This window comes from Lolium perenne, chromosome 5 (genome assembly GCF_019359855.2).
Source record: "Lolium perenne isolate Kyuss_39 chromosome 5, Kyuss_2.0, whole genome shotgun sequence".
NCBI lineage: Eukaryota > Viridiplantae > Streptophyta > Magnoliopsida > Poales > Poaceae > Lolium > Lolium perenne.
In genome coordinates, this window is record NC_067248.2 from 162,376,523 (window position 1) to 162,403,982 (window position 27,460).

Here is a 27,460-nt window from a genome sequence, read left to right on the forward strand (position 1 = left end):
CCATCCCGGCAGGGTGCCGGAACAGAGAGTTCTGTCCCCCGAATTGGAGTTTCGCGATGGCGGCGGCGCCCCTGGAGTCTTTCTGGAGTTTCGCCAATTGGTACTGTGTTTTTAGGTCGAAAGGGGTTTTATAGGCGAAGAGGCGGCGCAGGAGGGTGCCTGGGGGCTCCTCACCATAGGCTGGCGCGGGCCCAGGCCAGGCCGCGCCGCCTTATGGTGTGGTGGCCCTCTGGCCCCTCTCCGACTCTTCTTCGGTGTTCTGGAGCCTTCCGGGAAAAATAGGAGGTTTGGCGTTGATTTCGTCCAATTCTGAGAATATTGCACGAACAGCCTTTCTGGAACCAAAAACAGCAGAAAACAGGAACTGGCACTGTGGCATCTTGTTAATAGGTTAGTTCCGGAAAACGCATAAAAACATTATAAAGTGCAAGCAAAACATGTAAGTATTGTCATAAAACAAGCATGGAACATCAGAAATTATGGATACGTTGGAGACGTATCAGCATCCCCAGGCTTAGTTTCTGCTCGTCCCGAGCAGGTAAACGATAAAAAGAATAATTTCTGTAGTGACATGCTACTTACATAACCTTGATCATACTATTACAAAGCATATGAAATGAATGAAGTGAATCAAGGCAATGATCTATAGTTGCTAACAAATAGATAACATATAGCAAAACTTTTCATGAATAGTACTTTCAAGACAAGTATCAAAAGTCTTGCATAAGAGTTAACTCATAAAGCAATAGATTCAAAGTAAAGGCATCGAAGCAACACAAAGGAAGATATAAGTTTCAGCAGTTGCTTTCAACTTTCAACATGCATATCTCATGGATAATTGTCAACATAAAGTAATATGATGAATGCAAATATGCAAGTATGTAAGAATCAATGCACAGTTAACACAAGTGTTTGCTTCTAAGATGGAAGGAGGTAGGTAAACTGACTCAACATAAAGTAAAAGAATGGTCCTTCAAAGAGGAAAGCATCGATTGCTATATTTGTGCTAGAGCTTTGGTTTTGAAAACATAAAGAGAGCATAAAAGTAAAGTTTTGAGAGGTGTTTGTTGTTGTCAACAAATGGTAGTGGGCACTCTAACCCCCTCGCCAGACAAACCTTCAAAGAGCGGCTCCCATTTTATTTTATTTTTGGATGGCACTCCTTCCAACCTTTCTTTCACAAACCATGGCTAACCGAATCCTCGGGTGCCGTCCAACAATCACATACCATGGAGGAGTGTCTATTTAGTTTGATTAATTTGGGACTGGGAATCCCATTGCCAGCTCTTTTTGCAAAATTATTGGATAAGCGGATGAAGCCACTAGTCCATTGGTGAAAGTTGCCCAACAAGATTGAAAGATAAACACCACATACTTCCTCATGAGCTATAAAACATTGACACAAATTGAGAAGCATTTTGAATTGTTTAAAGGTAGCACTCAAGCAATTTACTTTGGAATGGCGGAGAAATACCATGTAGTAGGTAGGTATGGTGGACACAAATGGCATAGGTTTTGGCTCAAGGTTTTGGATGCACGAGAAGCATTCCCTCTCGATACAAGGCTTAGGCTAGCAAGGCCATTTGAAGAAAACACAATTATGAACCGGTACAGCAAAACTCACATAAGAACATATTGCAAGCATTATAATACTCTACACTGTCTTCCTTGTTGCTCAAACACTTTTACCAGAAAATATCTAGACCTTAAGAGAGACCAATCATGCAAACCAATTTTAACAAGCTCTACAGTAGTTCTCCACTAATAGGTTTAAACTACATGAAAAAAAACTTAATCATGATCTACTTGAGAGCTCAAAACAATTGCCAAGTGTCAAATTATTCAAGACATATGAGGCATTTTCTGTTTCCAACCAAATAACCATAAGTATTGTAGCTTCCAACTTTTATCATTGAACTTTAAAAGTAAAACGAAGAACAAGTGTTCATATGAAAAAGCGGAGCGTGTTTCTCTCCCAAACAAGGATTGATAGGATCCGATCTTATTCAAACAAAACAAAAATAAAAGCACACAGACGCTCCAAGTAAAGCACATATGATGTGACCGAATAAAAATATAGTTTCAATAGAAGAAACCTGATAAGTTGATGAAGAAGGGGATGCCTTGGGCATCCCCAAGCTTAGACGCTTGAGTCTTCTTGAAATATGCAGGGATGAACCACGGGGGCATCCCCAAGCTTAGACTTTTCACTCTTCTTGATCATATATCATCCTCCTCTCTTGACCCTTGAAAACTTCCTTCACACCAAACTTCTCATAAACTTCATTAGAGGGGTTAGTACTCAAAAAATTTGAATCCACCTTGGTCCTGTAGTGACACATTGCAAGAACTCAATAAAACATTAGCTACAGCTCTCCACGTCTAGAAAGCCTTGCTTAAAGTCCACAAGAGACAATGCAAAAAAACAGAGACAGAATCTGCCAAAACAGAACAGCCAGTGAAGACGAATTTTAAATAAATACTTCCGTTGCTCAAATCAGAAAACTCAAAACTAATGAAAGTTGCGTACATATCTGAGGAACACGCACGTAAATTGGCATATTTTTCTGAGTTACCTACAGAGAAAACAGCCCAGATTCGTGACAGATAGAAATCTGTTTCTGCGCAGAAATCCAAATCTAGTATCAACCTTCGATTAGAGGCTTCACTTGGCACAACAAAACACAAAACTAAGATAAGGAGAGGTTGCTACAGTAGTAAACAACTTCCAAGACACAAATATAAAACAAAGTACTGTAGCAAAATAACACATGGGTTATCTCCCAAGAAGTTGCTTTCTTTATAGCCATTAAGATGGGCTCAGCAGTTTTAAGGATGCACTCGCAAGAAATAGTGTTTGAAGCAAAAGAGAGCATCAAGAGGCAAATTCAAAACACATTTAAGCCTAACATGCTTCATATGCATAGGAATCTTGTAAATAAACAAGTTCATGAAAAGCAAAGTAACAAGCATAGGAAGATAGAACAAGTGTAACTTCAACAATTTCAGCATATAGAGAGGTGTATTAGTACCATGCAAATTTCTACAACCATATTTTCCTCTCTCATAATAATTTTCAGTAGCTTCATGAACAAACTCAACAATATAACTATCACATGCAGCATACTTTTCATGATTTCCAAACATATAATTTTTATCAAGTTCAAGAATAGCGGGATTAAAACTTTCAAACTCACTTTTATCAATAACATAACATGATGATTGATCAACCTCAAGAGATATGGAACTCATAGAATAAGTCAAGAACTCTCCAATCCCATTTTCATTAGTAGTACAATTAATATTATCAAGTAACATAGGACCATCATCTAAAGATTTATCATAAACATTTGCCAAGCAAAATTCTTTAGTACCATGCATTTCGACATCAGGCACAAACAAAGCATTATCATAAGATTTATCAAAGTAGCATGGATTATCATAAATAACAGTAGCATAATTATTCTCACAAGTTTTACTTATAGGTAATATTTCAAGAGAATCCACAGGAACATAACATTCAACCTCTTTCGGTAAGCATGGAGGACAATCAAATAGTGTAGGAGATAAAGAGTTACTCTCATTAGAAGGTTGGCATGGGTAGCTAATCCATTCTTCCTCCTTTTGTTCATCACTCTCCTCTTCTTTTTCATCCAATGAGCTTTCAGGTTCATCAATTTCTTCTTCCACATGTTCCTACAAATTGTGAGTGCATTCTTGTGCATTAATGAGTCTCTCTTTATAATCAATGATATAAGGATTATCACTGAAGCATTCTATGCAACAATTAAGGATAGAAGAGACTTGATGTCTACGTTCCCCCTCCTTTCCTGTAGACAGTGTTGGGCCTCCAAGAGCAGAGGTTTGTAGAACAGCAGCAAGTTTTCCCTTAAGTGGATCACCCAAGGTTTATCGAACTCAGGGAGGAAGAGGTCAAAGATATCCCTCTCATGCAACCCTGCAACCACAAAGCAAGAAGTCTCTTGTGTCCCCAACACACCTAATAGGTGCACTAGTTCGGCGAAGAGATAGTGAAATACAGGTGGTATGAATATATATGAGCAGTAGCAACGGTGCCAGAAAATAGCTTGCTGGCGTGTAGTTGATGGTGGTAGTATTGCAGCAGTAGTAACGCAGTAAAACAGTAAACAAGCAGTAGTAACTCAACAGTATTTAGGAACAAGGCCTAGGGATTATACTTTCACTAGTGGACACTCTCAACATTGATCACATAACAGAATAGATAAATGCATACTCTACACTCTTGTTGGATGATGAACGCATTGCGTAGGATTACACGAACCCTCAATGCCGGAGTTAACAAGCTCCACAATTTGTTCATATTTAAGTAACCTTATAGTGTAAGATAGATCAACATAACCAGATAGATCACATCAATACCATCATAATGATAATTAACTCCACAATCTACAAGAGATCATGATCATAGCCTACGACAAGAACCACACGGTGCACACACTAGTCACCTTTACACACGTGCAGGAGGAATAGAACTACTTTAATAACATCACTAGAGTAGCACATAGATGAATTGTGATACAAAACTCATATGAATCTCAATCATGTAAAGCAGCTCATGAGATCATTGTATTGAAGTACATGGAGAGAGATTAACCACATAGCTACCGGTACAGCCCCGAGCCTCGATGGAGAACTACTCCCTCCTCATGGGAGCAGCAGCGGTGATGAAGATGGCGGTGGAGATGGCAGCGGTGTCGATGGAGAAGCCTTCCGGGGGCACTTCCCCGCTCCGGCGGCGTGCCGGAACAGAGACTCCTGTCCCCCAGATCTTGGCGTCGCGATGGCGGCGGCTCTGGAAGGTTTCTGTGGTTTTCGTCGAACGCATCAGGGTTTCTGATCCAGGGGCTTTATATAGGCGAAGAGGCGGCGCAGGAGGGCTGACAGGGGGGCCAAACTATAGGGCGGTGCGGCCCCCCTGCGCGCCAGCTGTAGTTTGGTGGGCCTGTGGCCCCCCTCTGACCTCTCTGGTGTGTTCTGGATGCTTCCGGGGATTCTAAGATCTTTGGCGTTGATTTCGTCCGATTCCGAGAATATTTCGTTACTAGGATTTCTGAAACCAAAAACAGCAGAAAACAGGAACTGGCACTTCGGCATCTTGTTAATAGGTTAGTTCCAGAAAATGCACGAATATGACATAAAGTGTGCATAAAACATGTAGATAACATCAATAATGCGGCATGGAACATAAGAAATTATCGATACGTCGGAGACGTATCAGCATCCCCAAGCTTAGTTCTGCTCGTCCCGAGCAGGTAAAACGATAACACAGATAATTTCTGGAGTGACATGCCATCATAAACTTGATCATACTATTTGTAAAGCATATGTAGTGAATGCAGCGATCAAAACAATGGTAATGACATGAGTAAACAACTGAATCATAAAGCAAAGACTTTTCATGAATAGCACTTCAAGACAAGCATCAATAAGTCTTGCATAAGAGTTAACTCATAAAGCAATAATTCAAAGTAAAGGTATTGAAGCCACATAAAAGAAGATTAAGTTTCAGCGGTTGCTTTCAACTTGTAACATGTATATCTCATGGATAATTGTCAACATAGAGTAATATAACAAGTGCAATATGCAAATATGTAGGAATCAATGCACAGTTCACACAAGTGTTTGCTTCTTGAGGTGGAGAAAGATAGGTGAACTGACTCAACAATAAAAGTAAAAGAATGGTCCTTCAAAGAGGAAAGCATCGATTGCTATATTTGTGCTAGAGCTTTTATTTTGAAAACATGAAACAATTTTGTCAACGGTAGTAATAAAGCATATGTATCATGTAAATTATATCTTACAAGTTGCAAGCCTCATGCATAGTATACTAATAGTGCCCGCACCTTGTCCTAATTAGCTTGGACTACCGGATCATCACAATGCACATATTTTAACCAAGTGTCACAAAGGGGTACCTCTATGCCGCTTGTACAAAGGTCTAACGAGAAAGCTCGCATTGGATTTCTTGCTATTGATTATTCTCAACTTAGACATCCATACCAGGACAACATAGACAACAGATAATGGACTCCTCTTTTATGCATAAGCATGTAGCAACAATTAATAATTTTCTCATTTGAGATTGAGGATATATGTCCAAAACTGAAACTTCCACCATGGATCATGGCTTTAGTTAGCGGCCTAATGTTCTTCTCTAACAATATGCATGCTTAACCATAGGGTGGTAGATCTCTCTTACTTCAGACAAGACGGACATGCATAGCAACTCACATGAAATTCAACAATGAAAAGTTGATGGCGTCCCCAGTGAACATGGTTATCGCACAACAAGCAACTTAATAAGAGATAAAGTGCATAATTACATATTCAATACTACAATAGTTTTTAAGCTATTTGTCCCATGAGCTATATATTGTAAAGGTGAATGATGGAATTTTAAAGGTAGCACTCAAGCAATTTACTTTGGAATGGCGGAAAATACCATGTAGTAGGTAGGTATGGTGGACACAAATGGCATAGTGGTTGGCTCAAGTATTTTGGATGCATGAGAAGTATTCCCTCTCGATACAAGGTTAGGCTAGCAAGGTTTATTTGAAACAAACACAAGGATGAACCGGTGCAGCAAAACTCACATAAAAGACATATTGAAAACATTATAAGACTCTACACCGTCTTCCTTGTTGTTCAAACTCAATACTAGAAATTATCTAGACCTTAGAGAAACCAAATATGCAAACCAAATTTTAACATGCTCTATGTATTTCTTCATTAATAGGTGCAAAGTATATGATGCAAGAGCTTAAACATGAGCACAACAATTGCCAAGTATCACATTACCCAAGACATTATAGCAATTACTACATGTATCATTTTCCAATTCCAACCATATAACAATTTAACGAAGAAGAAACTTCGCCATGAATATTATGAGCTAAGAACACATGTGTTCATACGAACCAGCGGAGCGTGTCACTCTCCCACACAAGCATGATGTAATCCAATTTATTCAAACACAAACAAAAACAAAAACAAACCGACGCTCCAAGCAAAGCACATAAGATGTGACGGAATAAAAATATAGTTTCAGGGGAGGAACCTGATAAGTTGTCGATGAAGAAGGGGATGCCTTGGGCATCCCCAAGCTTAGACGCTTGAGTCTTCTTGATATATGCAGGGGTGAACCACCGGGGCATCCCCAAGCTTAGACTTTTCACTCTTCTTGATCATAGTATATCATCCTCCTCTCTTGACCCTTGAAAACTTCCTTCACACCAAACTCGAAACAACTCATTAGAGGGTTAGTGCACAATAAAAATTAACATATTCAGAGGTGACACAATCATTCTTAACACTTCTGGACATTGCATAATGCTACTGGACATTAGTGGATCAAAGAAATTCATCCAACATAGGAAAAGAGGCAATGCGAAATAAAAGGCAGAATCTGTCAAAACAGAACAGTTCGTATTGACGAATTTTAAAATGGCACCAGACTTGCTCAAATGAAAATGCTCAAATTGAATGAAAGTTGCGTACATATCTGAGGATCATGCACGTAAATTGGCTTAATTTTCTGAGCTACCTACAGGGAGGTGGACCCAGATTCGTGACAGCAAAGAAATCTGGAACTGCGCAGTAATCCAAATCTAGTACTTACTTTTCTATCAACGGCTTTACTTGGCACAACAAAACACAAAACTAAGATAAGGAGAGGTTGCTACAGTAGTAAACAACTTCCAAGACACAAATATAAAACAAAGTACTGTAGCAAAATAACACATGGGTTATCTCCCAAGAAGTTCTTTCTTTATAGCCATTAAGATGGGCTCAGCAATTTTAATGATGCACTCGCAAGAAATAGTATTTGAAGCAAAAGAGAGCATCCAGAGGCAAATTCAAAACACATTTAAGTCTAACATGCTTCCTATGCATAGGAATCTTGTAAGTAAACAAGTTCATGAAGAGCAAAGTAACAAGCATAGGAAGATAAAACAAGTATAGCTTCAAAAATTTCAGCACATAGAGAGGTGTTTTAGTAACATGAAAATTTCTACAACCATATTTTCCTCTCTCATAATAACTTTCAGTAGCAACATGAGCAAACTCAACAATATAACTATCACATAAAGCATTCTTATCATGAGTCTCATGCATAAAATAATTACTCTCCACATAAGCATAGTTATTCTTATTAATTGTAGTAGGAGCAAATTCAACAAAGTAGCTATCATTATTATTCTCATCATCAAATATAGGAGGCATATTGTAATCATAATCAAATTTATCCTCCATAACAGGTGGTAACAAAAGACTACTATCATTATAATCATCATAAATAGGAGGCAAAGTATCATCAAAGAAAATTTTCTCCTCAATGCTTGGTGGACTAAAAAGATCATGCTCATCAAAACCAGCTTCCCCAAGCTTAGAATTTTCTATATCATTAGCAACAATGGTGTTCAAAGCGTTCATACTAATATCATTGCTACTAGCATGCAAATAAGATTCCATAGGTTTTTTAATTTTCGCATTAAACCATTCATGTCTTGACTCAGGAAATAGAATAAAAAGCTCACAGATGTTGTCCATTATGCCTTACTAGTGTAAACAAGAAACAAAAAGATGCAATTGCAGGATCTAAAGGAAATAGCTTCGAGCACAAACACAATGGCGCCAGAAAAGTACTTTACCTGGAACCGGAGTATGAGTGCCTTTTACCTTTCCTCCCCGGCAACGGCGCCAGAAAAGTGCTTGATGTCTACGTTCCCCCTCATTTCCTGTAGACAGTGTTGGGCCTCCAAGAGCAGAGGTTTGTAGAACAGCAGCAAGTTTTCCCTTAAGTGGATCACCCAAGGTTTATCGAACTCAGGGAGGAAGAGGTCAAAGATATCCCTCTCATGCAACCCTGCAACCACAAAGCAAGAAGTCTCTTGTGTCCCCAACACACCTAATAGGTGCACTAGTTCGGCGAAGAGATAGTGAAATACAGGTGGTATGAATATATATGAGCAGTAGCAACGGTGCCAGAAAATAGCTTGCTGGCGTGTAGTTGATGGTGGTAGTATTGCAGCAGTAGTAACGCGGTAAAACAGTAAACAAGCAGTAGTAACTCAACAGTATTTAGGAACAAGGCCTAGGGATTATACTTTCACTAGTGGACACTCTCAACATTGATCACATAACAGAATAGATAAATGCATACTCTACACTCTTGTTGGATGATGAACGCATTGCGTAGGATTACACGAACCCTCAATGCCGGAGTTAACAAGCTCCACAATTTGTTCATATTTAAGTAACCTTATAGTGTAAGATAGATCAACATAACCAGATAGATCACATCAATACCATCATAATGATAATTAACTCCACAATCTACAAGAGATCATGATCATAGCCTACGACAAGAACCACACGGTGCACACACTAGTCACCTTTACACACGTGCAGGAGGAATAGAACTACTTTAATAACATCACTAGAGTAGCACATAGATGAATTGTGATACAAAACTCATATGAATCTCAATCATGTAAAGCAGCTCATGAGATCATTGTATTGAAGTACATGGAGAGAGATTAACCACATAGCTACCGGTACAGCCCCGAGCCTCGATGGAGAACTACTCCCTCCTCATGGGAGCAGCAGCGGTGATGAAGATGGCGGTGGAGATGGCAGCGGTGTCGATGGAGAAGCCTTCCGGGGGCACTTCCCCGCTCCGGCGGCGTGCCGGAACAGAGACTCCTGTCCCCCAGATCTTGGCGTCGCGATGGCGGCGGCTCTGGAAGGTTTCTGTGGTTTTCGTCGAACGCATCAGGGTTTCTGATCCAGGGGCTTTATATAGGCGAAGAGGCGGCGCAGGAGGGCTGACAGGGGGGCCAAACTATAGGGCGGCGCGGCCCCCCCTCTGGCCGCACCAGCCTGTAGTTTGGTGGGCCTGTGGCCCCCCTCTGACCTCTCTGGTGTGTTCTGGATGCTTCCGGGGATTCTAAGATCTTTGGCGTTGATTTCGTCCGATTTCGAGAATATTTCGTTACTAGGATTTCTGAAACCAAAAACAGCAGAAAACAGGAACTGGCACTTCGGCATCTTGTTAATAGGTTAGTTCCAGAAAATGCACGAATATGACATAAAGTGTGCATAAAACATGTAGATAACATCAATAATGTGGCATGGAACATAAGAAATTATCGATACGTCGGAGACGTATCAAGACATAATCTTTAAGGTCCTTGCAAACAACACAAGTTTCATAATTCTCAACCATGAAGGATTCGATCTCAGAAGCTCCCATAAATATGACAAATTGTTCTACCTCTTCGAACCCATAATGAATATAGCAATTCCGATTATAGCTCTTAATTAAAAATTCCTCACTAAAGCCACATTGAAATTTAAGATGTTTAGTGTCCTGTTGAGAGCAACAGTTTATATCATGGCGTTTAAGCAAGATTTTAGCAATTGTATTCACTTTTTCTATCATAGCACTCATTACTTCACCAGCTCTTGATTTTCTATAATTATTATAACATTCTATAAGCTCCAAGTAGGTTGTTGGTTCTCCCATAACAGCAGTTTTTAATTTTTAGATTTTTCAATTTTTTATGGATTTTTGGATATATGAGAAAAGTAAAACAAGACAAAAACAAACTAAGCAAAAGTAAACTAGGCAAAATAAAACTAGACAGAAATAAACTAAGCACAAGTAAACTAGGAAAAAGTAAACTAAGCAAAACAAAATAAAACAAAATAAAAACAGAGAGAGAGGTAGAGTGTACTCCCCAGGTGAACTTATGAGTAGAGCTATGCCTCCCCGGCAACGGCGCCAGAAAACAGTCTTGATAACCCACAAGTATAGGGGATCACGATAGTCTTCGAGGGAAGTAAAACCCAAATTTATTGATTCGACACAAGGGGAGGTAAAGAATACTTATAAGCCTTAACAACTGAGTTGTCAATTCAGCTGGACCTGAAAAAGCACTAGTAACAGGGGTGATGTGAAAGTAGCAGTAATATGAGAGCAGTAGTAACAGTAACACGGCAGCAGTAATAGCAATATGAGAGCAATGGCACCAGAAAATAGTTGATACTACTTCCAATGACATGTAGAGCAAGTATATGATGATGAGAGATGGACCGGGGTTCCCAGCGATCTACACTAGTGGTAACTCTCCAATAAAAAGTGACAAGTGTTGGGTGAACAAATTACAGTTGGGCAATTGATAGGAATCAAAGCATTAAGACAGAACATCCAGATTATTAATTATGTAGGCATGTTTTCCGTATATAGTCGTACGTGCTCGCAATGAGAAACTTGCACAACATCTTTTATCCTACCAGCCGGTGGCAGCCGGGCCTTAAGGGAAACTACTGGATATTAAGGTACTCCTTTTAATAGAGTACCGGAGCAAAGCATTAACACTCCGTGAAAACATGTGTCCCTCACATCACCGCCATCCCCTCCGGTTGTCCCGATTTCTGTCACTTCGGGGCCATTGGTTCCGGACAGCGACATGTGCATACAACTTGTAGATACAATCTAAGCAATTCATATAGAGCTTAAATCTAAGATCATGCCACTCGGGCCCTAGTGACAAGCATTAAGCATAACAAGATTGCAGCAACAATAACTTCACAAATTTTATAGATAGACTAATCATAATGTATCATCCATCGGATCCCAACAAACACAACACCGATTACATCAGATGAATCTCAATCATGTAAGGCAGCTCATGAGATCATTGTATTGAAGTACATGGAGGAGAGAATACCGACTAGCTACTACTAGAACCTGTAGTCCATGGGGGAACTACTCACGGAGCATGATGGAGGCGGTGGCGTTGATGGAGATGGCTTCCGGGGGCACTTCCCCGTCCTGGCAGGGTGCCGGAACAGAGAGTTCTGTCCCCCGAATTGGAGTTTCGCGATGGCGGCGGCGCCCCTGGAGTCTTTCTGGAGTTTCGTCAATTGGTACTGTGTTTTTAGGTCGAAAGGGGTTTTATAGGCGAAGAGGCAGCGCAGGAGGGTGCCTGGGGGCTCCTCACCATAGGCTGGCGCGGGCCTGTGCCAGCCGCGCCGCCTTATGGTGTGGTGGCCCTCTGGCCCCTCTCCGACTCTTCTTCGGTGTTCTGGAGCCTTCCGGGAAAAATAGGAGGTTTGGCGTTGATTTCGTCCAATTCCGAGAATATTGCCCGAACAGCCTTTCTGGAACCAAAAACAGCAGAAAACAGGAACTGGCACTGTGGCATCTTGTTAATAGGTTAGTTCCGGAAAACGCATAAAAACATTATAAAGTGCAAGCAAAACATGTAAGTATTGTCATAAAACAAGCATGGAACATCAGAAATTATGGATACGTTGGAGACGTATCAGCGTCGCCGTCGTTGCCCATGGCGCTCGCCCACTCCGGCAAGCGCCCCAAACTCGAGGACTAGCTTCGCCCCCCTCGTCCTCTGCCACGCGCTGCGAGCTCCAGCACTAGCCCGCAGCCCCGCAAGCTAGGGAAGGGAGACGACTCCTCGTCTGAAGTCCTGGCCCGCTCTTCCACTTCTTAGTCGTCCCCGTCGACGACGCTGGTGATGGAGTACTAGTTCATATGGCTACGAGCATTTGCTGCCAGCGGCCATCATCCCAGCTGCAAATCCCACCTGTAAGGGCATCTCCAACCGGCTGACCCAAACGGACGCGCTGGGCCGTCCGTTTTGGGCCGTTTGGGTGGCCGAGCGGACGCGCGGACGGAGCCCCGCGTCCGCGCGTCCGTTTGGGTCGCGCCCTGCGCCCAACGCGGCAGGTTTGGGTCGCGGCCCCGTACAGTACTTTTTCTTGAAAATCTACTATAAAAACACAAAATAAATTGTAGAAAATATATAAAATAGTTCAAATGCTCAAAATTTATTACACATTACATTGTCCACGTAATGAAGGATAAAGTATTATTCAAAAAAAAATGAAAAAACGATACAAATGATCTAGGCTTCCGGATTTCCTTCATCATCGTTGTTTGCAGCATTGTTGCCTACATGCTGCCAGACGTGCTCGATCAAATCTGCCTGCAGCTGGTTGTGTACAGCTAGATCTCGAATTTCATGGTGTGCATGAAGAACTTCCTGGAATGATGCCGGGCCACGTTGAGGAGTAACCAACTCTCCCTGGCCCTCCCAGTCATTATCATAGAGTGAATCATCCCGCTCTACCTCAACAATCATGTTATGCATGATTACACATGCGGTCATCACCTCCCACAGAGTTTGCACATCCCAGGCTCTGGCAGGGTGTCTGACGATAGCCCAACGAGCTTGGAGGATGCCAAACGCCCGCTCGACATCTTTCCGGGCTGCCTCCTGCTCTTTGGCAAACCTTGCCTCCTGCTCTGAGTTGGGTTTTCGGATTGTCTTCACAAGTGTAGCCCAAGGTGGATAGATACCATCAGCAAGGTAGTACCCCTTGGTGTAGTGGTGGCCATTGATCTCAAAATCCACATCAGGGGACTGACCGTACGCTAGCCTATCAAACACCGGAGAGCGCTGAAGCACATTGATGTCATTGTGCGAGCCAGCCATTCCGAAGAATGAGTGCCAAATCCATGTATCCTGTGAAGCAACAGCTTCAAGAATGACTGTGCACCCCTCAGAATGGCCACTGTATGCCCCCTGCCAACCAAAGGGGCAGTTCTTCCACTCCCAGTGCATGCAGTCTATGCTGCCAAGCATCCCAGGAAACCCCCTGGAAGCGTTGATTGACAACAGACGAGCTGTGTCCTCTGCATTAGGTTGCCGGAGGTACTGTTCTCCGAACGAACCGATCACAGCTCTGCAAAACCTGTACATCGCTTCCAAGCCGGTAGACTCACTCATGCGCGTGTACTCATCTACGAAATCACCGGCAACACCATATGCAAGCATCCTAATCGCTGCCGTGCATTTCTGGTACGAAGAGAGGCCTACCTTGCCAATTGCATCCACTTTCGCGTGGAAGTAGTCGTCGTAGAGCTTGACGCCATCCATTATCCGGCGGAACAACGGTCTGGACATCCGAAAACGACGGCGAAACAAGGCCGGCGTGTACAATGCCTTGGGTTGGAAGTAATCGGTGAAGAGCTGGTCGTGGCCGCGTTCTCTTTTGCGGTCCAAGGCGGCGGCGCGCCCCGGCAAGGACCCCCGGTGCACGGGGATCTGCGAGACAATGTGATCGTGGATGATCAGCGCAGCATCCGTGAAAAATTCGTCGTCCGAGTCCTCGTCGGACGACGTGTCGATGAAGTTCTTGAAGAAGTAGTCGTCGTCGCTGTCCACCATGATCTACAGATGAAAAGGGACAAATTTTAGTATGCCCATTTCATCGAACACCTCGCACGCGGAGGCCATCAAATGCGTCCGTAGGGACCTGCAGGCCATGGCCGTCTCGGCCGACTTGCGGTCTGCGAACACGGTGCACGAGAGCTCACCTCCGGCGGCAACGGCGCAGCTGCGAACGGCGGGAGGTCTCGCGACAGTGGGAGGACAGCGGCGACGGCGACGGCGTCCTCCGACTCTGCTACGACGCGGCGAAAGCAGCGCGGGGCCGCGACCTATGCTTCCGCCCCGCTTGCCGGCGTGTCGACGACGGTGGCCGGCGTCGACGCCTCTCCCAAATCACCGGTCCTTGGCTGGCGGCGGAGCAGCGGGAGATGTGTGCGAGGGGTTTGTGTTTTGGGAGACAGACAGGCAGGCCAGGGGCAGACAAGGGGAGGACGCGAGCGACCAGCATCCGGCGTCCACGGCCACGCAAACTCGTCCCAGATTTGGGCCGGGTTTGGGTCGTCCCGGACGCCGCGGCCATCCATTTTAGGGATAGGTCCGCGCGCTGGGCCGCGTTTTTGTCCGGCTCGACCCAAACGGGCGCGCGGGGTTGGAGATGCCCTAATTGCTCCTAGCCATCCGCTCCAGCCGCCCACAACGGCCGCCGTCGCTACTACATACAGTCGTCGGAGATGCTACAGTCGACAGCCGGTGCTGCTACAATGGGGCGCCTGCTCTGCTACAAAGATGGACAGCTCTTCTACGAAAGGTTGCTGGCGCTGCTATCGGTTGTCGGCTCTGCTACAATTCGGGTCTCCGCGTGCTACAATGGCTGGTCGCTGTTGCTACAAAGCGGCCGTCACTGCTGGAAGCGCCGTTGCTGCCACCGTTCGTTGCTGTTGCTACAAGCACCCAAAGCAGCAGCTACGCAGCAGTACCACCTATGGTACAAAGCGGCGAACGCCGGAGTCGCAAGGAAGCTGCCGCCGCCGCCGACGCCGCCGCCGCCGCTGCTGCAAACACCCGTCGCCGCTGCTACAAACGGGCAATGGCGTTGCTACGAGGCTGACGCTCAGACCTGCTTTTTGGAGCCACGCCATGTCGCGGCTGAGAAGGACTACCGGCGAGGCTGCAATTGGACGTTGCCGAAGCTGCCAAGGACGGTACGCGATGCTACAAGCGCTGAAGCCGGAACTGCATATACTGCGACGGTCATCTTCTCTGACGAGCACCATGGCAGAAGGAGGAGCCGCGCCAACGCGCTGGTCTCCGAATCCATGGGGTATTCTGGGACGCGCGGGGTTGTACGAGGTAGTGAGCGGCGAGGGGGCAAGGGTCCTACGCACTCTGTTTTCCAGCAATGCGCAACAGCGAGGATTCCGGCAATCGCCGGAGATCGGGAAATCATAAATCGAAAGTGGCCTTTGCTGGCCTGGGGAATTTTCTCCGCGTGCGTTGACTGTGAGAGCCACGGGGTAGGACAGATGAGCGAGCCCAAATCGTGCGGTGATTACAGGCCAATCGAACGGTGCAGGAGGCGGGGGATCGGGGCTTCCGATCCCCCGGGGGACGCTCAGCGTTGCCCTTTTCCTTTCTTGTGTGAGACATTATTTAGGTTGATTAAGTTATGTTCTGTTGGTCAAAAGATTCTTTTTCGTAAGAAATCCAAAATATTCATAAAATATTGTACATCAAATCCTAATTTGCACCCATGTTATCACAATCCACCAATATTTGAGAATTCCTTCAAAACCCGGAAGAGTTAAATTTACAAGGACTTGTTTTCTTAAGTATAAACATAATGTATACTAAACTAAATATAGAATGCTAAAGATGTAGAAGTCTCAAAAATTACCATGAAATGAAATGTTGTGTACCGATTCTTCTTTTTCACATCGTAACCTCCTTGGAGGCGTCGTCTTGATGGCACTGGACCATGCCTACTGTTGGATGTCTTGGATTGGAGTGCGGTTGATTTGCGTGAGGCATGGGGCCTTGGTTGGCGGTGAGTTGGATGACGTATGTTGTTCCTTGCTCTTCTTGCTTCATGTGTTGTTCTTGTTGGGGTGCCAAATGATCTCGGTGCTCGATTAAGCTTGAGGATGTATGATGGTCTTATTCAAAGCAATGTTAGTGAGTCACGATTCTTCGGGATCCGCGTCGTCCCTTATCGACGCCCCCTCCTCTTTTAGGGTCGTTGTCGGGTGACGATCAGATGGCCAAGCTCTAAGCATGAAATCCATTGGCTTGTCGACAAGATTGTTTTAGCAAGTTTTATCTTTTCTCTTCTTTTCTTTTCCTACCCTCCCCTTTGTAAAAAGAAATAAAACTATCAGGACCAACGGGCTGAGCTGGTGGCAAGAAAGTGCAGATGCGCACTGCACTACACTACACAAGCAAGGCCGTGGCTAGGGCACTACGCTAGGCTCTCTTTGTCTCCAGAACGCGGAAGAGCATGACACGGCCGTCCTCCCTGGGCCTGGCGACGCCACCGTCAGGGGCGGCTATCGATGTGCTCACCGGGGACGACCTCCGCGACATCCTCCGCCGCCTCTCCCTCGCCGACCTCCTCCGCGCCGCCCTTACCTGCCACCGCTGGCGCCGCGTTGCCGCGTGTTGCCTGCCCCGCGCCCCTCCCCTCCTCGGCCACTTCTTCCACCCCGTCGATCCCCCTCCCCCGCCGCCCATGAAGCGGCGCGAGAAAACCCACTACGACGCCGTCTTCGCCCCCCTCGACGACGCCTCCTCGCCGCGCCTCTCCCTCGACTTCGCCCCGGAGGCCTCCCGCTTCGTGCTCTACGACTGCCACCAAGGCCTCCTGCTTCTCGAGCCGACCGTAGCAATCCCCAAGTCCATCATCCCCCGCATCCTCGTCCTCGACCCAGCCACCCGCCGCAGCGTGCTCCTCCCGCCGCCGCCGCGCGACACGGTCCCCGACGACCTCCGCTGGCGCCGCTCCAGGTACTACATCGGCTCCGGGCTGCTCTCCCGCGCGCACCCCAGCAAGCTCTGCTTCGAGGCCGTCTGCTTCGCCATCGACGACGGGCACCCGCGCGCCTGGGTCGCGTCCGTCGACAGCGGCGACTGCAGCTGGCGCGCGCTCTCACGGGACGAGGAGGTCCTGGTCGACTTCGACCCCCACTGGTTCAAGCGCAGCTGCGTGCACGCCGCCGGGAAGATGTACTGGCACATCTGCAACTCCGGCCGCGTGCTCGTGCTCGACCCTGCCACGCTGCGCTTCTCCTACCTGCTGGCGCCGGCAGAGCTGGGGCCGTACGCCAAGTATCGCATCGGCGAGACACCGGAGGACGGGCGGCTTTGCCTGCTTGCCATGGGCAGCGATTCAAGGCAGCTGCAGCTCTGGGTGCGCGGCGAGGCCAGGTGCAGCGACAACGGGTGGCTTCTGGAAAAGGATATCATGGACATGCGCGTGGTGTGGGACGCGGTGCCAGGCCTGCCCACGGACCTGGAACGAAGGATCTTCAACCTTTGGCCCAGCGACATGGACGCCGGGCGCACCGGCAAGGCCTTCATCCAGACCTTTGGATACGGCCGCTACTCGGTGCATCTGGACACCGGCAGATGGAGGGCCTGGAGACCAAGGATGGCAAGGAGTACGGGCACCCGATCTACGCCTACTTCCTCGCCTGGCCGCCTGCATTCCTCGCTGCAGATCAGTACTGACTTCCCATTAATTAATTAATTGGTAAAGCCTCACTCCACTACTCTGTCCCCCCTCTTCATGATGTGGGACACGTCTAGCGGGCGGCCGCGTGCTCGTTGGTCCATTTAAGCGGTCAACCCAGAAAGGAAAGATCCCTGTCGAAGCGTTTACCAGTTTAGGAAGTAATTAGTGTTCCAGACAGAAAAGGACGGGATCTTCGTGGACGCGAGCTCGCCAAGATACCTAGCGGCAGGGCGGGATCTCCCTCCGACCATGGCCATGGCAGAGCGCGGGACGCACTCACCGGCCGCTCCTTAGTGACGGCGTCCTCTCGCCCGGCGCGACCCCGACCAGCCCGGTTCGCCGCCTGTTTGCCCCGGTGGCCATCGGCTCTGCTCGCCCTGGGCGCCGGTGCCGCTCCGACTGGCCGTCCTCCGCGAGGGAGTCCCATCAGAGGTGGTCGAATTCGAACCCGCGCTAGACCCCGCCGCCGCCGGCCTGCAAATCCCCGGAACCTCCCTCCCGCGCCACCACCATCTCCTGATCCCATTCGCCGTGGAGCATCCGCGCGCCGCGACAGCCTCCTCGTACGCGACGCCTAGGCCTGGACAACAAGCGGAGCAGGAGCACACGGGGATGAACGGCGTTGATAGGGATCTAGGCGAGAGGTAGTAGGCGGGGCTCCTCCGGTGAACGGAAGTGGCAGAGGAGCCGGTCGGCAACCGGAATCGGCGATGGGGCCGGAGCAGTTTCACAGGACGCTAGAGAGAGAATCGGGAGATGCTGTTGGAGGAAGAAGATAAGCTATAGAGAGGAGAATAGACCAGCAGGTCCCACGTGTAACGAAGTTGGTAATTGCCCAAACGATGCACTTTGTTGCCTAAAATCAGATAATTGTTCCTAAAAATGCTAGTTTGTTGCCTAAAATTACATAGGAGTTAATTTATTGCCTTAAATCACATAATAGTTGCTGCAAAATGCTAGTTCATTGCCTAAATTTGTTCCGTTATTGCAAAGAAGGAAAAAAAAAGGTATGAAAGTTGTGAAGTCGGCATCGAGGACAATCGTTGATTCCGGTAGCGCGGTGTTGCAAAATCACATAATAGCTAAATTTAATTACTGCATTCTAAAGTTCCGTGCGGATGTTGTGAAGTCGGCATCGAGGACAATCGATGATTCACTGCAAGTCTAGATCACCCCTCGGGAAAGTCCGCAGAGGCTCTCGGTAACTCAAGAAAGTCACGGGAAATTGCAGAGCTCATTGGGAGAGTTCCACCGGAAATCCTTTCGACCATGTGATCCTCTGTGGGAGGACCTCTAGTCCGGTGGAGTGGCATAGTGGTAGAGGGTAGGCAACTTCACTAAAGCGGTATGCAAAGACGAGACAACTTCCGTATAAATGTAGGAAACTTCACTACAATGGTAAGAAAATTCACAACAATTGTAGGCAAAAAACATAAGCATGAGACTACTTTAGTGTAGCTATAGGCAACTTCACTACAGCGGTAGGCAACTTCACTACAGCGGTAGGCAACTTCACTAAAGCGGAAGAAGGAGAGGGAGAAGAAGGCCACGAGGAATGCAGAGGAGATCGAAGAAATATGATGCCGGCCCGTCGACGATCGCCGTCGACTCCGGTGTCATCGACAACACCGGGCTCCTCCGATTTCGACTGGGATTCCGAGTAGTTTATTAGTCTAGTTTTAAAATAAATTTGGTTGTAGCAAAAGTTGGTTGAACTTTGCAATATATTATATTTCCAGATTATTTTTATATTTAGTTTGATCTATTTACGTATGCAATTGTCTGAAGATGTTGTTTTTGGTGCGGCATTTTAGCGTATCTGCAAATGGACGAATTTCGGCGCTAGATTGTGGCACGGCAGTTAAGCGCATCTGCAAAAGCTGGCGCTAGCGCCGCGCGGTGTATCCGCATAGCGTGCACTGTAAACCTAAATATACAACGTCTTATATAGCGTTGCACCATCAAAACCAAAATTGGCCTGCCAACACCAAATTTGCGGTCGTCAGGCAGCGAAGTTACTTCGAGCGGCACCAAAGTTGCTCTATCACGCACTAGAGTTGCTTCGTTATGGTCCGAATTTGTTCTACGGGATACAAAAAATTGTGTCGTAAGGCACCAAAGTTGCTCTAGCATGAGGCATGCAAGGGGCATGCATGGAGGGATTAACCGACTTTGTTCCTCGTTTTTTCTTCCGAGATGGATTGCTGGTTGGGGAGGGGATGGCAGAAAAAACAAGGACATAGGAAAAGAGGAAAAAAATTAAGGCGTGTCCATGATCTACTGGCTACAAATTTTTGCACCAGAATTGCACCGCCATGCATCAGAATTGCTCTATTGGCACCAAAATTGCTTTATCATATACCAGAGTTGCTCCACCGGACATCAAAATCGCATATTTGGTGGGGTAGGCAATTTTGGTGCATGGGTATGTAACTCCAGTTCATCGGTGGGAAATTTAGGTGCAACCATAGGCATCTTCGGTGCATCATTAAGAAAATTTCGAAGCGGCACTAGGGGCGTTAGGCAACATCGGTTCAGCGGTAGGCAACTTCGGTGCACCTATGTGCAACTTTGTTGCCATGGTAGGGAATTTCGTTGTAGGGGTATGCAAATCTAGTTCATTGGTAGGCAACTTCAGTGCAGCAAGAGGGCAACTTCAGAGCAACGTTAGGCAACTTTGGTGCATTATTGGGCGAGTTCGATGCACCGGTAGGGATTTTTAATGCTGGGTATGGAACTATGGATCATCGGTAGGCAACCGGTGCATCCCTATACAACTTCGATGCAGCTGTAGGTAAATTCCGTTTAGCAGCAGTAACCGAGGTTCATCGGTATGCAACTTCGAAGCAAAGTTAGGCAACTTTGTAAAAACTCGACAAATTCACTATTGGGGTAATTGGTAGGCAACTTTGCAGTGGCGGTGTGCAACTTTTTCATCGCTGTAGGCAACTTTGCTACAACAGTACACAACAGTGGTACGCAACTTGACAGCAACTAAAACCAACTTAGAAACAAACAATGGTTGGTGATGTATCAGGAATGGCGACACCGGCATCTCTAGGTCATGGAGTACGCCCATTATCCGGTTCAAGTAGGTTTGATGTCTTTGGCCGGCCCGCACTTGTGGCTTTTTCCAATCACTCGCCGATGACGAGGCTTACATTCATATTCCTAGGATCAGCACAGCCATCGCCACCATGCCCCCCTCCCCAATTCGGTGTCGACGTCAGCCTCCACTCCGATCGACTTAAATTAAGAGTAAATTACTGGGAATATTAAGAGTACATACTTCGCAGACATTAAAACACAAAGTAATCAATATGTAGATGTATTGTGCATAGAAGATCCTGCTGGTAGGCAAAACCACATGTTACCCATATTCTTGATGAGAGAGAAGGTAAATAAAAAATAAAAAAGCCTCTATCTCTCTCACACCGAAACTCTCAAAAAATCAATGGAGCAAGGCTATGATTGACACCTGAGTGCGTCGATGCGCTCTTGCTTGATCTCTGGTCGCGACATGTAAAATCGAAGGTGCTCCCTCCATGCTTGCAGGTCTTCTTCTTCCTTTCCCGATTTTCTCTGTCCCGGCCAAGCGCGTGCGGCGAGCTTCTATTCGATCTGCTGCTACCCGTATGCAGGGGTCGGGGGCTGCTCCTGGCGAGCAGCGAGCTGGCTCGACGGGAGACATGTCTTCCGTCTAGGGCCGGCAGGGGACTCGCCGCTAGGAGATTTGGGAAGCTTGGTCATCATGCTCCGCTCCGCGGCCGCCCCTGCGTCGGCGACGAAGAGGTCCTAGGCGGCGGGACGAGCAGCATCTTGGAGGTCTTCTACGACGGGGCGGTGCGGTGCCTGCGGCGGAGAGCTGTAGGCGCGATTTGGGGAGTACAGACAGGTCGGGGCGGGACTGGTGAGGATGAGTGCGTGGGCATCGGTTGTCGCCTAGTGCGTGCGCTCGGGACATCCGTCTGGCACGCACCCGCCCATAAGATTTCAGGCATGATGTGATGCCATGGTTGTTCATTCATCCAAGCATTCTGATTGGCCACGCGCTTAATTTCTACCATCATCGATCTGGCTAATTGCCTTGGCTAGTTTGTTGCACGTGCATCATCAGGCCATATATAAGTCCACTAGATTTGGACATGTCATGTGTTCTAGGATGTGCACAGTTATCAAGATTTCATCTTGAAAGATAGCTAGCCTACTGAATGGGTTCAAAATGTAAGCGTGCGTTTGGTTGATGGCTTCGTAGGGATGGGATGGGATCATCCACACCTTCAGGATGGGAATCTTGGATGGTCCATTTTTTGGCTTTTGTTTGGTTCGGAAGGATCAGGATGCGCTTAGAACCAGCTGCAATCAACTTAGATGGTCAGCAGCAAAGCTAAGAAATATCTTAAGAGTAATTAACAACAATTAGCAGAGTTCTGGGTGGCATAGGGAGCATCTTGGACGGATTGCCGGTCGCGCCCAGGCGAGCAGCCACGAGCTTGAGGCAGACGGATTTGCGTTTCAGCACTCCGGCAGGTCCGTGGTCTCGGCCGGCCGCGGCTCACCTAAAATCGGCCGGCGGCCACGAAGGTTGAGGCAGCGGGCGAGCTTGAGGCAAGCGCCTTCGCGTGGCGGCACTGCAATTCCCAGCCGCCGCCGGCTCCCTAGTCTTGGCTGGCTGTAGCTCCCCTAGATCGTCCGGCGGCCACGGAGGTTGACGCGAGCAGGCTTGGGGTGGCGGCTCGCCGAGCGGCGGCCTACAGAGTAGAGGTCGGACTTGGACGGGGTGGTTGCTTTGGGCAGCAGTGGTGAGATCCGATGGGGCGGCGACCGTGTGCTCCGATGGAGCAGCTCGTGTTCATGATTAGCGCCAGGGAAAAAAGATTAGGAACGATCCACCGATTGGAAAAATGTGGATGAGGAGGTCCGGCCAATTTGGAGGGATCACTTGAGTCAGCATCTTTGTGGTATATTCTGTTAGGTGGATGGTACCATCCCTCTTGATTTACAACCAAACACATGCAAAATTAGGATCATCCCATCCCATCCCTCCTTTGGTCTTGAACCAAACGCAACCTAAAGCAATCATTCCAGAATACATGTCTCTGTTTTGGAAACCCTGGTCACATAGATAAGCGATAATTAGAGATAATCTATGCTGGTGGTTTGCCAGAAGATTTAATAATTTACAATGCAAGGGTGATTGCTTATATTATTTGAAAACAAGGTTGATTAATTGTTTACTTAACTCAAGGTCAAATTAGATACATGAAGCTAAAGTGTGTCATGGCTCGGCATGTTTTCTGGCTGGAACAGAATATTAGCTCTGGCTGGTTTTGCACAGTATCTGTGCTTCTTAACTTCCCCTGAGAATTCCTTGAAGATACAGGTGTAAAATATGCAATATCATTGTGACGCACGACCCTTGAATTTTTGAAATAATCAAATACTGTTATTTGTTATGGTCCTTCGTAACTAGAACGAAGTAAAAAAATATTTCTATTTACCGTAGAAGGATCGAATACGTTAACTATTAGCTAAATTGTATACGAAAACAGAGCTAGAAATATCCTTTTTTTTCCTGGCAGAACTGAAATTATTCGTGATTGTGTGTTTCCTACAATTAGATCACTTTTGAAGATAAAAGAAATCTGCAAAGGATATTATTGGTGTAAACCATATATATATTGTTAATCATCTCATTTTAAGTGCCTTTGTTCCCTGGAACTACCTTACATTTTGAAATTTTGATATTTTGAAATCACTAGGTACTGCCAGCAGTCATTTTATTTACTTATATATGCTGGGAGTCGCAGTCTACTTGTACATGAATGTTAAGTTTAACCATTTGATACAACAATCTTCTCGTATTAGCTCGGCATGTTTAATGGCTGGAAAAGGAATATTAGCTCTGGCTGCTTTTGTACAATATATGTGCTTCCTAACTTCCCATCAGAATCCAGGGCCGATATAGATATAAATATGTAATATCTTTGTGATGCACGCGCCTTAATTTTTTTCAAAGGAATCAAACATTGTTCTTTGTTATAGTCCTTCACAGCTAAAACAAAAAATATATTTCTATTTAGCATACAAGGGATCAAACCCGTTAACTATTAGCTAAATTGTATATAAGAACAGAGCTATAAATTTTTTCGGGCAGAGCTACAATTATTTGAGACTTTGTGTTTCCTACAATTAGATCACTTTTGAAGATCAAAGAAATCTGGAAAGGATATTGTTGGTGTGGAACTTCCATGTTACTATTTATATATTGATTATCATCTCATTTGTTGTTATGTGTCTTTGTTCTGTGGAACTACCTTCCATTTTTGAAATTTTGATCTGTTGAAATCAAGAAATACTGACAGCACTTTAACGAAAAAAAAATATTGTCAGCAGTAATTTTATTTACTTACATATGCTGGGAGTAGCAGTCTACCTATAGATGAATTTTCAGTTTAACCATTTGATACAGCACCCTTCTCATAATTCTAAGTATTTTTCACTTCATCTGAATCTGTATAATTTCTCAGATAACTCATTCCGAAAATCTTTAATTCGAAGAGTGACTATGCATGTCCCAAATTGTTTTATGCATGAGCTTATTTACTTTGTTACAGATCATTTTAGTTTTTAATCGATCGCTTTCCGGTTTGTTCACAGTATTCTAATAGTTTGAACCACATCAAATTTGGCTCCTGGCCTTTGATTCTGTCTCTTCTATGATACACTGATACTACTATCATTTTTGTTTGTGCCTGGCAGAGCTAGAATTATCCGTGATTGTGTGTTTCCTACAATTAGACCAATGGTTAAGATAAAAAAGTTTGGAAACGATATTTTTGCTTGTGGTACTTTCATGTGACTATTTATATAGTGTTTATCATCTCATTTGCCGTTGAGTGCCTTTGTTCCCAGGAAGTACCTCACATTTTGAAATTTTAATCTGTTAAAATCACTGAATATTTCATTTTATTTACTTATATCCTGGGTGTAGCAGTCTACATATAGACGAATTTTTATTTTAACCATTTGATACAACACTCTTCTCATAATTCTCAGATTTTTTCACTTCATCTGAATTTGTACAATCTCAGAAAACATTTTTCAAAAATCTTTAATTGGAAGAGTGACTATTCATACCTGTCCCAAATCGTCTTATACGTGAGCTTATTTTTTTTTACAAACCATTTTAGTTTTTGATCGATCGTTGTCCGGTTTGTTCCAGTATTCTAATAGTTTGATACACAACTCGTGGCTAATGTTTCTGTCATTTTTTTTGCTTCAGGGTGCTGAGGCCGCAACTTGTGTTTGAGATCAGCTCACATCTCTTCATCTCTGGGTCAAAGTTCCATCTGCACCTTCACTCAGGGCAAGAGGAAGAAGATCACCTCACCTTGTTATGTATTATGACTAGCTAAGCGATGCCACCGCTATGACTAGATGATAGTTGCAAAGACTATTGATGTCCCTTTCTTTTGACTAATATCCTACTGCCCTGCGTCATTAATTTTCATGGTTGTGTGATGGATGATCAAATTTGTACGCCTGGGATAGTCCCAAGTTTAAATTTTCGTAGCACCGCATGGTAGTTTTGTTTCAGCATTGCTGTTATCCCATTTGTGTACCTTATCTCCTGCATACATCTACAGCCTTTTAACTTTTAAGAGAAAGCTTGCTGCCATTTTAATCATCCCGTGCTCGGAAACAATTGAACTCCGAGGTTATATATCTCAGGCAAGACAAGTCGATATGTGCAACCTCATATATCTAGTATCTGATTAATAAATCCTTCAACGAAGTAGCGCATAAACAAGCTCAGAAACCTACAGACTTCATGATATAGGAACTCGTCTTTTTCTCTTGTTTAGATAACAGAGATAACTGCCAGTTGCAGCAAATCTCTCAAGTCTGAATGTGCATGGTTGCACATTGTTGTGTGTAACTTATTTATGACTTCAATAAATGGTTTTGATTTTCAAAAAAAAACATATATCTAGTATCTAGTTATGAGCAATCAGTGTATCAAAATCCGCTAAAAGAGCATACTACCCGTGCCTTTCAAATGGCGTCCGACGCACAGACCGTTTCGGGGATGCCTCTGCAAAGCGGCGTCCCGCAAACTGGATTTTAAAAAAACTTGAACTTGAGGCTAGCCAGAAAATAGCCAATTTCATTCAAATTTCTTCAATTTTACAAGTTTGAATAAAATACGTTGAAATTTTAAAACCCAAACTAATCGTGATGTGGGCTGGCGTCAAGATCACTCCGTGTTGATGGGTCTTCCTTCTCCTTGACGGTCGCTTTGCTCCTGCGGAGCCGTGGCTCTTGCTCTCCCGCCGCGCTGGCTGCTAGCTAAGCTAGTCCCCTCATCGGCCGTAAGGTCGACAAGTTTGACGGACTTGCTGGTCGACCATGCCATGCCAAAGGAGAGCGGTGCCTCCCAAGTGCGTCGGTTGTTCATCGAGTTGGCCAGGGCCTATCTACCATTGTCTTCACGGGCGGTGCCCTGAGTGGCAGCGGTACTATGAGTGGCTAGGGTTTGAGAGGCGGTTTGTGAGCCATCCCAATGGTGCCGAGACCTATTTATTGCCGGAAGCAGGTGCGTAGAGGCCGGTGCGTTGAATTTCTTGCGACACGTGGGAAGCCCGCTGCTGGCGCGGAGGAAAGTGAAGCGGCGACGACGAGACGCGTCTGCGCAGCTGACACCGCCATAATGAGGCAAACCGGTCACCTAAAGTATTTATTAATGCTGACTGTCCCGTGTGCCGATTACATGGCTGGCCCAACCTACTAAATCCAATGTGTCACACCGCGCTAATCGGGTTTCCCGCGCCATGCCATCCCCTGTGGGTTGGGAATTGCAAATGGACGCCGAACAGTATATTGGGCCATGCCTGATACAAAACTATTTTTGTCCGGCCCGCTCCAAAATGCTTTGGAGGCCCCGCACGGCTTGTATGCTATAAAATGTGTAGGAGCAAGAAAGAGATGAAAAATATATTTTAAAATGTTAAAAAAATCTATTAAAAATCCTGGGTATACATCCAGCCATAAATGTACAAAAATATGTGAAGAAAAGATATTTTTTCTAGCCTGTGTAAAAAACAAAAATAAATATCTCATGAGAAACCGATTTTGAGCACCAAAAATTGTATTTTTTACACATGTCATAATAATGTTATTCTTTTGTGAAACTTTGTGTATGTATGTAACATCCCAAATTTCAATAAAAGAAAGTTAGAAGAATTTCAGAGAGCAAAATTTAAAACCAACAAAAACTTTTTAAATTGCATATAGTGCCATGCATAGGACTTGTGCATTTGATTGATATGCCATGATGATTGTTATTATGTGTATAAGATAAACCCTAAAACCCTAAAGTGATCATAAGAAGATCACAAACCAAATAAAGCAAAAAGAGGAAGAAAATCAAATAAATGCAAAACCCTCAAAACCCTCACATATGCCCTATGGCATTTTTATAAATTTT

General features: G+C 45.4%; 1 protein-coding gene and 1 pseudogene across 1 annotated transcript; one reads left to right on the forward strand and one right to left on the reverse strand.

The window, feature by feature from the left end:
- Positions 1-12,923: 12,923 nt before the first annotated feature.
- LOC127300439 (uncharacterized) lies at positions 12,924-14,528 on the reverse strand. Its single transcript, XM_051330543.2, has one exon. It carries the CDS (start codon positions 14,298-14,300, stop codon positions 12,975-12,977), a length of 1,326 nt encoding a protein of 441 aa, XP_051186503.2. The 5' UTR covers positions 14,301-14,528; the 3' UTR covers positions 12,924-12,974.
- Positions 14,529-16,693: 2,165 nt separating this feature from the next.
- Positions 16,694-17,977, forward strand: LOC127304904 (uncharacterized; annotated as a pseudogene).
- Positions 17,978-27,460: the final 9,483 nt, after the last annotated feature.

Excerpts from the sequence above, each read along its gene's own strand:
- LOC127300439 (XM_051330543.2), bottom strand. The coding sequence starts at position 14,300 with ATGGTGGACAGCGACGACGACTACTTCTTCAAGAACTTCATCGACACG.